We start from the raw sequence: 15,543 nt of genomic DNA on the forward strand, positions 1-15,543 counted from the left end.
ACAAAATGCACATGTCTCCACCGGGGACTGTCCATTCATTATCTATACCATTGAGTGTTGGCTGGAGCCAGTCAGCTGACATTGGGCGAGGGGCAGGGTACGTCATATAGAGGTTGGTAGCATACAGTATAGCAGGGCTGACACCTTTAGACAAACAATCATGCTCACATTCACACCTACAGTCATCTCTCCAATTAATGACCTACAAAGAAAGGCCCATGCCGTCAGGTTTGAACCCAGAACGTTCTTGTTGTGAAGACACTGCATTTTGTCTTGTGTTTAATTCAAATGGTTTGTAGTCACAACTGCTTTTATGTAAAGCTAAGTTAACCAATCTCTGGCTAAATCTTATTTACTAGACATGAGAGTCAATGTCAATAAATCTTCTCATGAGTATCTTTGCAAATAGAGAAAAGGTATATTTCCCAAAATGTAAACCTCTTCCTTTAAAGGACACAATTCATCAGCTCTTGTTACCAAGCTGCTGAGATGTGAAGATTTTTTTAAAGCAGAATTTTACTGGCATGTCTGAGATGTAGATTAAGAGATAAAAGCATTTTGATGATTATTAATTAACAGTAAGTCTAATAAAACTAAATGGGATTAAGTCAATGAATATTTAGAAGCACAGATATATACGTGGAGATGAATGATCCAGTGAACGGATGCCAGTGACTTCTCCTCTCTATGCTGTTCCTCAGAGTGGAGCTAATTGCTCTCTCCAGCACCCAATTATAGTTTCCTTATCATCCACACTTGAGATAGCAATTTCCTTCTCAATGGGTCTCCAAGTCGATGAGTAGCAGTCTGCTGCAACCTTCAGCGTAAGAGGCAGTAATTATGGTGACATATTGAGACACATGCAGTGTTACCTCTTATTTCATATTTCATTTGTAAATAGAAGTAGACCGAGTATACGTAATGTTGGCAAACAGAAACCGCAACTTGGCACATTTTCTCTCCTCCTATGGTTTTATAATTGCAGCAACAGAATATTTATTTCTGCAGCTGTGGCTAAGAGCTAAGATCATGAAAAAGGAATTGATGTAAAATATACATTAGTTTAAAAAGGGTAAATACTGTTTCATCAAAAAAGTATATTTTCAGGTCACTAATAAAGGCTGGGTAGAAGTCAGAGTGGTTGGAATGAACTGCACAAAATATACATAATCACAGCACTACTTCAATCATAACTCCAAGTTGCAATTCAAGAGGGAAAATTGTTTCCATCCACAGTTTGTACTCAGTTGTGATGATTCTCTTGTTTTGTGGTTTTCTCAAGTCCAGAACAGTCTCCAAACTAAAACTATAAATGGCAAGAAAAATAAAAAGGAGCAACCGAGCAACACATGACATTTCAAAACCGTACAACAAAATGGTTTGAAATCAAAATCAACTTGAGCCAGTGAACTTACTCTCCATTAATCAATATTGTTTTTCAGTTGTTAGATACTGTCAGACAACTGGAAACAAAACACTGGGGAACAAGATTACATGGCTTTGACTCTTTGGCCGGAGATTTTGAGGCTGGCCTCTCGGCCGTGGATTTCTTTGGAGAGACAGTTACTGAAGTCCTCCGGTTTAAGAGTCAGTTAATGTAAAACAAAACAAAAATCAAGTGTAAAATGAGAGAAATTAAGATTGAGGACTTGGGTTGGTGATCTGGCAGTGATGATAATGCTATTATACTCTCAGTGACGCTTTGACGTTGGCAATTAATGTTGATTTGATCTTTCACTGTATTGACTTGTTATCAGCCTTGTATTATACTGTCAGATTTATAGATTTATAGATACACCACAGTTCAACGATCAGTCAGTCAATCAGGAGAGGTTTCGTACATCTGTCTCAATATCTCCTAGCAACCACATTTGCTGTTCTTATGGGAATTCACAGGAAATCTGCCTCAGTTGGCACCAGAAAACTGGTAGAATATGAGATGCCAGAAAAAAAGGTTGTTATTGTTGTAATTTGATAAAAGTGTTTTAATGTAAAAGGACTAAAACAGAGTATCATGCTATTGTATATCTGCAATTGCTAAAAACCTGACTTTATAAATTGATATTTTATAAAGATTGACATTTACTTTAAATCTTTGCAGATTAAGAATAGGAACTATTGAGTTTTGGGCTGAAAATCACATCTCATGAGATTGATTACCAATATAATATAAATGCATTATAAAAACATTGCCAGCCTTTTTCTTAGAATAATGAATGGCAATATTCAAATTCAAAAACAAGAGCAGTTTGATCAGTTATTACATTATACATCATGTGTTTGGCGTTGTGTGGCTCGACTTCCCATAGCTAACGACTTTATTAAAGCAGGGATACGTTTGTACAAAGCTGTCATCATGTGAAGATTAAAAACCATCAGACATATCTCTTGTGACGGGACTAGCTACCAGTAGATCAGAACTATGGTGGATGGCCATATGCCTTGAAACACTGCCACCTGTTTACAGCCGCCATCGCCCAAGGCCTGGTTACTCTGAGTCACCACACACATCTTCAATTCCGTCAAAAGGGTCTGGTGTCGATCCCTGTGTGGCTGTTGCTGCACCTGGGGCGATGGAATTAAAGTCAGGGACATCATTTTTATTTTCAATCCTGTATTAATCTACATTTTCTCTTTTGATAAGAAAGGTGTAATCAAAGTTGTGACCGATAAATATTTCAATCAGTTGGTGTGTTTGGAAAGATTTTATCTGCTTAATTTATCCTTTTGTACATTTAAAGATCCACTTGAGTCTTGCCCAACTACAACTTCTATGTTAACTGGAAATGACATTAACAGGACTGACACCTTGATAATAAACAGAACAAAGTACTGATAACTGCACTGGGATATAATTGACTTCAACCTTCGTCTTCTGGATGTTTTTGCATCTATAAAACCTATAAAACAAACATGCATTGCAAATTGGCTGAAATAAATTTTGTTCACATGCTTATCTTTCACTGACATCTCACAGCTGGACCTGAAATATTTATCCACACATCTGGGCTGCAGTGCACCCAGGAGGCTTCAAAAGACAATTGGTCTTCCGGCTCTGCCAGCTGTTAAGTCATTTCTACTCATAAAAAACAACATGGCCGGAGGAAGAAAAACAAGTTAACAAGTTATGACCACTACAGACTATTATTTGTGTCCATAAACGTCAGTGCTGTGACCGGAGACCTCGTCTGAATACAACATTTAACAATTCAATCTCTCTCTCTTGGTTCAACAGAACGGCGAGGCATCACTCTTCGAGGTGAACATCCGTTATGTCGGTGGGCTGCTGTCGGCGTACTACCTGACAGGAGAGGAGGTAAGATTAATAGAGGACCGTTATCCCGCTTCTCTTTTGAGATGCGCTGCTTCCTTCATCCCCAAACAGCCCAACCCTTTGAATGATGAAGAGGCTGCGTATGTGTGTGTGGCTGCGTGTGTGTTGTGACCACCAGGCCTAGATAAAATAATCCACACAAGCATTTTCAAATTGATATTTATTTATCTCTCCGTTTTGTCTCTCATTTCTATTTCCGTTTGGATTTAAAACATTGTGTCTGCACATATCCACTGTATTCACTGTAAATAATAGTAAATGAGGCCCTGTTGTGTCAAACACATCCCATAAATAACAAAACCATAAATCATTTACCAACATAATGTCAGTGATCTGTTGGGTTGATGATTTGAGTTTTGACTTGTTCACTGTCCCACTGGGGTTTTGTTGCTGGTTCAAAATCTGCTCTGTCTCTTTGTGTTGACTCACTGGTCCATGATTTGTTTGCATGTCACTGATGCTTGGGGGGGGGCAGCTCATTATTACAAAGAGGAAAAATCCACCTCCTTGTATGGACATGATCCTCTTTACATGCTGTGTGTTTGACATTAGCCTCTCTCAAGTCTATAGTCGGAGATGACCTGGTTCAGTCCAGAGTTGTATGCGTGCAACTCGTCATCTTCACTTTGTGATGGGACCTTTTTAGTTCCCTGTGCAGTCACTGGGGTTCAAGTCAAACTGGCTGTTGATGGTCACCAAATACTTCCTAGATGTGGCTCTGCTGCTCATTAAATCCTAATGTCTCATTAATTATTCATACATGTGTTAAATACAGAGGAAGTGTGGTCGTGGAGACTTTGAAGTTATTTAAAGGCTGTATTTCTAGGAGCTGTGCTGAGTTATGGAAGCGAAGAATTTCTTTTTTGTCACTGATTTGTTAAGTGTTATGAAATTTTCATTGAGTATCAATGAATCAGTGACTTTTTGTCATTTAACTGACCTAACACATGTCAGTAGTTAGATAGTGCTGGATGGACTGAGTGACACAACTGTGCCGGTCCATGTGCATTTGTTATTCAGTAAAAATCTGTTAGTACTTAATTATCTGCCATGAGTTTACATATATTCTGTGCATTGTTGTTAGTGTATTTCTTTGCTTGTGCTTAAAGTTGGAAGGCAAAGTGGATGACGAATATTTCACTGTGCTTGAAAAACTACCCCAGTCATGTCCTTGAAGAGGCAACACTCAGTCCAGGTGTAAAAAGCCTGTGGATATGAAGGACAGCATCCAGGTGTGAAGCAGCAGAAGTATGAAGGCTCTGCAAACCATGGCTTTATAAATAAATGTTTAAAAAGTGCCTGTGACAACTGCACGGCTCAGTTCATTATCAGTACATTGTGAAGTCAGTGGAGTTCGACGTGTCACCGTAATGAGCGTCTGCCTATAGCAGCCTTCTGGAGCCTGCTCACAACACGCTCGGTAGTTGTCCTGTTTTGAAAGCCACTCAGTGGAGGAGGCGGAAGTCTGTGCAGGAGCAGAATTAATGGAGAGAGGATCCAGTGACATATGAACACTCAAGTCGGTTTAATGGACATTGATTTGCTGGCCGAGCGAGTTGAGGGAAGAGCAGCATAAAAATTGTCCACCACCGTTGGATGGGTGAAATACGAATACATTGCTGGAGCACAATGCAGAGCCGAATCCATTATACCACATTTGCTTGCCATTAATTCCATGCATGCAAATGTTCTTCTGTTTTATTCACTGGTGCATGTAAATTTCTATATATGGCATCGATAATGACATTATCTAATGTGAGTGCTGGGATGTGAGCGTGCAAAGAAAGAATAGTGCATTATCTTCTTAGTTCTCTTATCCTCCCAGGTCACATGAGGACACTAATCTGCATAAATTAGATCTGTAAAAAGAGACACCCCACCGCCACGTTTTTTCATGTTTGAATGTTTCTCCTCTTGTCCTCAGTCTGTGTGGGTCGACTGCGGGTCCTTTCCTCTCATTCTTTCCCTTTGTGTTTGGACTTTATTAGCATTTACAGTACACATTCTCTGGAGACTGAGCACGCCACCTCAGTTTCCTGACAGGCGTTTCAAGACCCCGTACACAGGCACAGTTATCCATCATATGGCTCACTCGTGTGTTTTCTGTGAAGGGTGCATAAGAGTGAGATTTATTGCTACCCGATCCCCCTCCTCTCGACCCCCCCCCCCCCCCCCCCCCCCCCCCCCCCCCCCCTCCCATTAGGGACTGTTGCTCTGACGTTTGCTGTTCCATCCGAATGATAAAACCCACAGTCTGACGGTGTATTGCTGCTGCAGAGACTTAAATCACCTGAGATACAATGACTGTTACGAGATTGTGGATCCTGTTTGACCAGAGGACACTGGGCAGCTGCTGTAAATGATAGCTGGGGAGCGGTTAATGATTATGGCTCCTTGCGGGATGCGGTTTGCAGGAGAAATGCTCGGAGCAAAGCTGGAACACCTGAACATTAATAACCTGTTGTTTTGAATGTGTTTGTGTGCTTTTTATTTGTGTGTTTCTTTTTGGGCCCAGAAGGATAATGGTCCCAAGGATAAACTTCAAATGGGCATGGTCACGGCCCTCCTGCTCCTTTTCCTGCATTTAGATCAATAGACTGTGACTTAAGGCTGCTTTTATTGTGAAAATTTCAGTAGCAAAAAGTGAAAAGGGCCCATCAGAAGTGTTCTTGTTCATATATAAACATATTTTTATCATGCATGTCACATTAGAAGCTGACAGCTAAATCTTAATTTGTTCATCTTCATCATAGTCCTAGAAACTGAAGATGGCTATTTGCAAAGTAGTGGTTGTATGGCTGCTTGTCACAGTACTTATCAAAGCCTCTTTACGTTAATCCATCATCAGAGCAGATTTAATAAAATGTGTGCTGCCACCAAGCTAATAATCATCCTCCATTTCCCACAAACCAAAGTTGATATCAGAAAATACAACAGCTTTCTTTAAACACATAAGAATACTTACTCATCTTTTTATAAGCTCGGAGGTAGTTATCATGGGACTAGCTTGGATCCGTTTCTATTTAGTTCTGCCTCGGCACATGCATATGCATTAACATGTGTCTGCTCAGGTGCTTGTGCATATTCTATGTGCCTCTACTCCTTGATATAAGAACATAGGTGTTGTATATTAACTCAGTTTCTCCATCGCCTGCATGCACACTGTATGTCTACGTACTGCCCTCTGTGTGTGTGTGTGTTTCATTTGTCAGGCTTCATTTATATGCACATAAACATGTGTGGTGTGAAGACCATGTTGTTTTTTTACCTTTCCTTTAGCTAGAACAGAGAACAGTGGAGGGAAAAAGGAGGGAGTGAATGAATTCAATCAGCCTTGTGTGAAAATTGCCTGTGGGCTGAGCTGAAGCAGCAGGGACAGAGGGAGGCAGCAGCCGGCAGAGGAGAAGAAAGATGTGTTCATATGCTCATCAGCAAAAGGAAGGAGGAGATGAAGAGGGAGGGAGCGGGGGATGAGGAGAGGTGGGGAAGAGAGAAGAAGTGTTTTTATGCTGATGAGCAAATGTAAGAGTGCATGAGAAGGTGATACAGAGGCAGAGGGAGAGGCGGAGGACTGGAGATAGAGTTAGATTGTATAGAAGAGCGCAGTATCATCTGCCTCTCTGCCATCCTAATACCATGGTACCCACATAGTGTGCAGGGTATGTACATATATCTGTTATGTTTTATTCAGGGCTCCTGTTTTATGTCACAGCTCTGACAGTAAATGAAAGGTTCATTGACTTTTCAGTAAAAAAAAAAAGTGGAAGAAGCCGTACTTTCAGGAAGGAATTTATAGTTTTTGTTCTGATAATGACGAGGCAAAAGTTTTGAGATAATGGTAATAAACTCTGTTGGCTGCCTTTAAAGACTTGGCTTCCTAATCGTCCAATAAGAGGGAACCCTCCCGACTTAGTTTGTCTGCTGCATAGAAAATGAAAGACCATTTCCTTATGTGCTAATAGAATAATGCATTGTGTTGGATAATCATCCAAGCAAAGGTTTTCTAATTTCCGTCTTCGTTGCAGTCAAAAGAACTACACGACCATGTCAAATTAAGTGGAAATGGAGGAATATGTTCTTAAAATCCCCAGTTTTTCGGGGAAAGGGCCCCTCGACTCCCCTTGTAATTGGTCTTCTCCCATGTGTGACGGACTATTTCTGCCCCTGAAAGATGCACAGAAGCAGAGAAGAAGAACAGAGACATACTGGTGGGTGAGAAAGTGAAGAGAGAAGAGTCAAGAGCCAAATGGGAAAAGTCAAGAAAGACAATGGTAGAAGGAAAGAAGAATAGAAAGCCAGAAAGGAGGTGTGAATAAAGATGGAGGATTTATAGAGAGAAGAATAGAGATACCCAGGGAGAAAAAGAGTAGGTTCATGTGTTTTGTTCTGTTGGTACATAAAGGATTACGAGTTATTGGTAGCCACCACACCGTGAACCTCATTTTGTTCGGCAAAAAACTTTCAAGCCTCCAAATAAAGGTCAAAGCTCTTGTTCTAAAATTAAACTTGCTGCAAGACTGAGGCACAGCTACTGATATCAAGGCAAATGTTCTCTGAGAAATGAAATGCTGCTGTGGCTCACATTGAAATACTCACCTTTCTTACCTGGGTATGTTTTCAATGTCGGTGTTTTCACTAATATTTCAGGGATCCAGTTGAAAAAGGCATATCCAGATATATTCACTTCGTACAATTTGGTGCAGCTTGATTTGATTAAAGGGGAATTTAAGGGCGGAGGTATGTTTTCCTTCGATAATGTAATCACATTATCGTCCCTATAACTAATAAGATTGAAAGGGACACAAACCTTCTTTACTCCAGAGTCACTTCACTCCAACTGAACACTGAGACTCTCTCTGCTTTGTTTTTCTCTGCTGAGGTTCATAAACTTTATTATTTGTTTATAGCCTGTAGGTCTCTGGGTGAAATCTGGTGGCAACATACAAAAGCAGTCACTTTATGAGGGAATTGGGTGTTTGGGGTTTATAGTGTTTGCACTGGTCCATGTTGTTTTTCCTTCTAATTTGGGTGACCCACTTCTCTTTGGAAACATTTGGGTCATAACACAGGAGAGAGCTCACACACAGACAATATAAATATCACACACACGAATTTTGAGAAAAATGTTAATTCCCCTCCGAGATGACGGTGTCTTTATTTTTCTCTATTTAGGTTGTTTTTCTATTTGGATGTTTTTCTTGCTGCCACAGCATCATTAAGTCACATCATTAAATGCCAGGAGAGCTCGGCTTCATGTCAGTGTGCAGTGTGTGCTGCATGCATTAACTGAGGAACAATGTTTGCTTTAAGACTGAATGATTTGACCTTTACTCGCCTGCTTGAGAAGATCATGCAGAGCAAATTGATCACGCAGAGCAAATTGATATTCCTATCACGACTGATGTCAATCAGTATTTCTTAAAGCTCAGTCACAGCCTGATACGCAGGAAGAATATGAAAATGATCTGTCACTGTACATGTGCCTGCACATCTCTTCTGTCTTTCTCTCTTCGTCTCTCGTTTCTCACAGCTCCTCCAGAAAATCTCCCTCTCCGCTGATATATTCTGTGGTAATTAGGGTTGTCACGGTGGAAGGTGTTACTGGTGTTACACACTGTTCAAGCACAAACCAATTACATAACTTCTCCACTGGCCCCAGCATCTATTTCTTCTTTAATAGAAATAAAAAGTTTGGTTCAGTTCCTTTTCTCTTTGTTAGTGGTACAGTTCTGTCTGTAAAAATGAACAACATGACGTCTTGATTTTCCCCTGGCTGCCGTAAAAATCCTAAATCCTGCTTCCTCCATGTCAGTGGATGTGATGTCAACCAAACTTTCTCTTTAAGATGGTTTAGGTTGTTTTAGCTGTTACCACACTAACATATGTTCAAGTGTTTCTCGTAAGTGTATTTTTAATTAGTTATTGGATGCTGTAAAGATTTGGTGAAACATCCTGATTGACAGCTGATACTGACTCGTAATTGGTCGAAAGGCAGTTTGGTACTGCGGCTCCATTCCCTGATTGCTACCGAGCAGACTCCGGCTCCAAGTGATGACATTGTCCAAGATGGCAGCTTTCGTATCTGGGGTAATTTTGGCTTGGAGGAGGTGGAGACACATAGTGAAAAATACACTTTGTAAAATAGTAGTTATCAAATCCTGAGTCACTTACCTGAAATCGTCTGCTCTACACTGCAACAGAGCAGAGTCGGAGTTGGTGTTAAAGCAACAAGGTCTACTTGGTAATATTTTTATCAGATAACAGGGCACCGGATAACATTAATAAGGCAGTCTGCTTGTAGTCTGATGAAGGTGGCAGCCACTGGAGGTAACGCTTCTTATCTACCCACACAGCTTCGAGTGCACCACAAGAGTGAGGCTGCCCACAGGGAAATCTAATGGTGAAGATCAAAGCGAGAGCTCCACAGACAATGAGCCCGCATGTCTCCTCCCATGAAATGTCCTGTGTAATCGGTAGCACTGTTGTTGTCCAGTTATTATTACCTGAAAATGTCCACAACCCCCCCCCCCCCCCCCGGCATAGCTTGAGGTAATGCAGCTGAATTCACACTGGTTGATGCTGAGATGTTTTCATTTCTCATAATGAATAGATAAATATTATATGAAGCCCCGTTTATGCCAGATATTAAAAGAACGATGAAACTTTAGCCTTGATAACATGCTTTGTCAAAATTACAAGATGTTTGTGACGACATAATTGTGACTTTCTCTTTAATTAGAAGTGCATGCTTCCATAATACTAGGTTTCTGCAGCACGAGCACAAAACATGAGCCATCCCTCACAAATTAAACAGATGTGAGCACGAACACAAGTTTCCTGAGCTGATATATTTTTCAGAATGTGTTTTTCTTCATTATATTGTGGTGTGACTTTTATTAGTCAGCAGTATTTAACTCCAGTCCACGGTGATGACAGCAGAATGTATTTGCAACAACAAATATCAATATTTTGGTTTTGAAAAGTTTTGACCTCAATAAAAATAATTACATTTTTTATCAATATAATTAGAAAAAGTATTTGTCAGGCTAGAAAAGCACATACTGACCATATCAATAAAATATTCACTGACGATGCATTTATTTTGCTTCCATACAAAGTCTGCTCGCACCAGCTGCAGCAGAATAAATAGGCACTCACAGCCCTTGGTAGAGTTCAGGAAATATGTTGATCTTTCTCACAAAAGATGTCACAATCTTTTATTAACCTTCGCCAAAGTAATTTTGTTGTCTCTGATGTCGTGCGTAGTGCAGGACTGACATCACTCTGTTTCGCCTTGCTTGTGGTTCGTAGGTGTGGCTGAAAAAAAATGATGCCTGTGAACCTCTGCAGGCAGCAATTACATTTTCCATCACAATGTTCTTTGGAAAACAAATTGATACTATACAGTGTGTAATCTCTGGGAGACCTGACAGATGAGTGATGCCTTGAAAAAAAGAAAATTACATTTGTGGTTGGAACATTTCACTCGGTACACAACAACATCAAACAACATTTTCTTTTAAGGTAATTGAATTAATCACCTCATAGAGCTGATTCTGCACCTCCCACTCAGGGACATTAGAGTTCAACCTGATTTCTTTTTCAAAGGAACAAAAAACGGTAATGTAATCCGCTTAGTCATGACTATTTCCAGGCCCTGCCACACCTCCTGGTTATGTCCTCTTAATTTGACCTCTTTTCAGACTGTGCTGCAGTTGCATCATTCGCCTCTGGCCACAATATTACCCAAATGTCAGCTGTCAGGCCATATGCACCTGCACCATGCAGCAGTGACTGTGTACTTTGAACTGTGTGGCGCTGGGCTGTGTGATCTGAATTAATGTCTCACAGAAGCACCTGGGTGCAATCGCATCTTTATCCGTGTTCATCAGCACGGAAGAACTGTATTATTTTGCCCACTGCTTCTTGCACGTGTAAGTTGAAAGACTGCAGTGCATGCATGTGAGAGTATCCAACCTCACATTGCTCCCTCCGTCAATTGTGTTGTGATTCCTGCAGCAGATCCTCAAACGTGTTTCAATTATGGTATTCTCTTGTATCTCTTGGACGTTTCTCCTTAAAACATTGTTCAAAATCAGTTAAATAATTCCACAAATCAATTTAGGATAGCTTCTCTTTGTTTTGGCTCAAGCAGCAGTCTGATTCAGTCTGCTGCTTTCTTTTCTCTCCCATCATTTATTGCAGGTTATACCGTAGTGGAGATAAATGTATGCCAGCTTTCTTTCTTTATTTTTTTTCCCAGTGCAATCAGTTACTATATATGGGGAGCCAATCCAGTAAATCTGAGCCTCCATGTTCCAGTGAGCAGTGTGCATGGAGTAGATCACTTTTAGCCATCCTGTAGGAAGAGACAAGAATATACCGTCCTGCCAGCTGAAGGGTACAGTGCTTTTTCTGACACCATCAAACCGGCTGTGTCGAGAGGCAAAGAAAAATTGGAAAATGAAGTCTGGTTGAAACGGGAGATATACAGTATGTTATGCCAGTGCAGGGGAAAACGTAAACGTGGATGATTTATTGTGTTGGTGATGCTGAATCTGAATGTGGTGATTATGCAGAAGAAGAGTAGTGCTTCCTGTGATTTAGGAGAATTCACAAAGATCTTGTATGATCATCTGAAATAATTAGGAATTGGCTTTACATTAGATTCTTAGTTTTAAGCTATGCTAAAGGAATGCATATATCAGTCTGTTCATCACGAGCCACTGGATGAATTGGTATGAAATTTGGTACAAGGGTTCAAGTCCTGCACAGGATTATTAACTTTGGTGAGCTCCTGACCATTATGTCTTAACAACACCAGCGGGTGAAAATCTGAATCTGAACATTCCCATCATCTTGAGCTGCAGTTTATATTATTTGTTGAGTTGAGTTTATATATCAGAGATCATGCACAGCACAAACTTAGAGGCAGAGTTAGCCTTATAACCAATTTGATGCAGATAATGGACAAAATAATGTGCTGATTAGCAGTGTCACAATGCTAACAGGCAAAACTAAATTCTGAACATGGAAAGCATTATACGTATCAATCATTCACATATTAGCATTGACGTTGTGAGCATGTTTGCATGTTGAGATTAGCATTTAGCTCACAGCACTGCTGTGCTAAAGCCTCACGGAGCACCTAGCATGACTGTAGACTCTTTTTTTTTTATCTTGGTTCACGGCTTAAAAATTCATTCATTAACAAAGTAATGGTGTGTGGTCTTATAGCTGACAGCACACAATAGTGACATTAGCAGATTTGAATATACCTTTCATTCATTTATCTCGGTTGGAGCTGGAACAATTAGCTGATTGATGGACATAAGTTAATCAGCTGCTATTCAAAATCATCACCTCTGTCAGTTGTTAAGGTAAGAAAAATGAGCACATTACGTGTAGATGAGTGTGAACTGTGTCATGTTCATGTATGTGTGTGTTCTGCTGCCCGTGTGGGAGCACTGTACCTAACTGTGCGTTTTATCTGCTCATCAGATTTTTCGTCAGAACCGTGGTCTTGGAAGAAATTTCCTTTCCTCAGATCAAAGTGAATCATCATAATCACACAGTAACCACGCCGCGCTCCGTAGTCCCCGCCCCGGGCTTAGTCGTGACGGGAAAGCTCCCTTTTCCCAAACCTCCATTCGGCGTTGTGTACAAACACCTAATCCCATTTGTACAGAGTTAAAATAACTGCGCTCCGCTCCACTCTTACATCTCTCAGTTTTATTATGGAATTAAGAGGCACCGGGTAAGAACAATATCAACCAGCAGCTCACACATCTTGCATTAATAGCTTGTTCAAATGCTATATGCATCAGAGCGTGCAGCTTATTTATATTTTTTTGAGCCTTGTACGTTCAGCTAATAATAACTCTGAATAAATCTGTCACTCAACAATAAGCTAGCAGCTTTTTTGCCTGAGCTGCAGCCAAACTGAATCTTCTAAGGATACATTTCTGTGGCTGCTTAAATTCTCACACAGTTAAGGATGTAAATACTGTTTTTAAACTACAAGAAAAACACATGATCCTTTTTCTGTCTGTCACTCGCAATGTGTCCCTACCTTCTCTCAATCAATCAGTCGTTTAGCTTTCTTCTTGTGTAAATGGTTTAATTAGTCTTTTTTAGCGGTACATAACATTTTAGCTGAAGTAATTGGACTCAGTCTGGGAGAGCTTTGGCACTAGCCCAAATGAGCCCAAAACTCAATAGAAGCCCTGTTGAGAAAGCAATGATTTTTTTTCTCATGTCACTCAGAAAGGACGCGACACAAACCAAACAAATCAAATCCAGAGGCTCATTAGGCTGTTTTTAATGATGTCAGCCTTGTAGCATACAGGCCTTTTTCATTCAGACTTTGCAAAGCTCACAGCCCCAGGGCCTTTTTTCACAGGCTTATGAGTAACCTCTCCGTCCACCAGCAATTAAAGGAAAGCAAAAGAGTCCTTGCATGTTTTTTTGAGGAGGAACTGAATAAACTTCAAAATTAACTTTAGATTGACAGCAGACAAAGAACATCTGAGTAAAAACTGCTTTTAGCAAATAAAAATATGACTCATTTCACCCGAGGACTCCTGAGATATTTTACCACCTGCAAGGACCAAAGAATTTGAAGTCGTGACAGCGACCCGTTATTGCCTCAGTACACAACACAGCATTATTTAAAGGGTCAACGAGCTGCCTTTTCCCAGTGAAAGTATTGATCCCCAACGCTCTGGCTGCAATCAATTCCTTCCTGGAAACAGAGTCTGTGCGTGGTGGGACTGGTGGCTGATTTGTTGCTGGAGACGGAGTGTGAAGCTACATAATGTCTGTGCATCACAAGGTCTCTCAAGGTAAAATACATGAAGAAAAGCAAAATACATTCCCTTTAGAAAACAAAGTTAAAAATAGCACATGAGAAACTTGTGCGGATCACAGCTCTACAATGAAACAACAGCACCAAACACATAAGTCAGTGATGTTTGACATCAGAATGTGGAAATAACATGGACCCTTTGACAAAATGTGTTGTATTTATGTGTAGAGCGTTTAAACCACACCTCAACACCTCAGTTCAATAATTCCACAATAACAAAAAAAAGGTTGGGTGTGACAGACATATAAATCATTTTTAACATGCGCATTGATCATAAAAAACATCTGTATTTGTTATAGAGTCTGGTGTTCGGCGCTAGTGAAAGATGGACGTGTGGTTTGCAAGTGACAAAAGCTGTTTACAGCTGATTGTAAAATTATGGTAATTGATTTATAAGCAATGATGTCAGCAACTCTAAAACTCGTGTACCAACATTTTCGCAAACTTTCAGAGTTGTTGATCCGACTTGCCAGCGCTCAGGGAAACATTTTTTCCAATTATTCCAACATCACATGAATGCACAAACTAGTGGATTTACAAAGTCACAAAGATATCAATGAATCTCTGCATCCTACAAGAATATAGAAACCTAATTTTATCTAGATGGGGAAATAATTTCATATCATATGGTGGGAATGACTCCATTTAGAGTTGTAACGGATCATTTTTCAACCAATGTGATTAGCATTAAAGGCTCGCCAGGGCCTTTGTCGGTGATTTTGTTGATGAGAAATTTGAATTCATAGCATTTTGTATTTCAAGCCTAAACATACACTGTGGCTCATTGTGCCAAGAAGTTATTTTGAATTCAGACAGTGTTGGCCATTTCTTTTTATTCCAAACGAGCCTCTGTGGAATTGTTCTGGGTGGCAGCCTCTCCAAACATGAGCTAGAGAGATAAATGCATGTGCCACTGTGAGTTTGTACATCTCTGTGTGTGTCTTTGTGTGTCTATTTGTTTGTGTACAGAACAATAACCCCTCACCAAATATGAAATCTGCACCAACAGTGAAAATGTGTCCCATTCACAGTGTCACAGAGAGGAGTTAGAAAAGGGGACGACTGCAGCATCAGAACAAACAAAACTGTTGACGGCCAAGTTGATTCAAAGTGGATTTAGGGTCAAGAGGAAAACTTAAGATGTAATAATGCCACAAAAGCAGCAAATCAGCAATATGAAAAACAGTCCAGTTTGGTGAAGAAGACCCAAGTCTGTTTTGTTGAATTCCAGCTGATTAATGTCCTCGTCCTGTCTCCAGCTCAGCGATTCCTCACAAACTGCTACAGCTTTTCAATTCCAGATGTAATTGAGTGTGTGTTTTTCATGAAGCTGCAGTAGCCA

At 40.3% G+C, this 15,543-nt stretch overlaps 1 protein-coding gene across 2 annotated transcripts in view; it reads left to right on the top strand.

Moving 5' to 3' along the window:
• Positions 1–15,543, top strand: part of LOC109633480 (mannosyl-oligosaccharide 1,2-alpha-mannosidase IA) — a 160,124-nt gene that overhangs the window by 107,764 nt on the left and 36,817 nt on the right. For both annotated transcript variants that reach the window (XM_020093373.2, XM_069537109.1), the window contains exon 4: positions 3,236–3,316. In XM_020093373.2, coding sequence (XP_019948932.2) covers positions 3,236–3,316 — 81 coding nt within the window. The remainder of the gene's footprint in view (positions 1–3,235; positions 3,317–15,543) is intronic.

Source organism: Paralichthys olivaceus, chromosome 13 (assembly GCF_024713975.1).
Source record: "Paralichthys olivaceus isolate ysfri-2021 chromosome 13, ASM2471397v2, whole genome shotgun sequence".
Lineage (NCBI taxonomy): Eukaryota > Metazoa > Chordata > Actinopteri > Pleuronectiformes > Paralichthyidae > Paralichthys > Paralichthys olivaceus.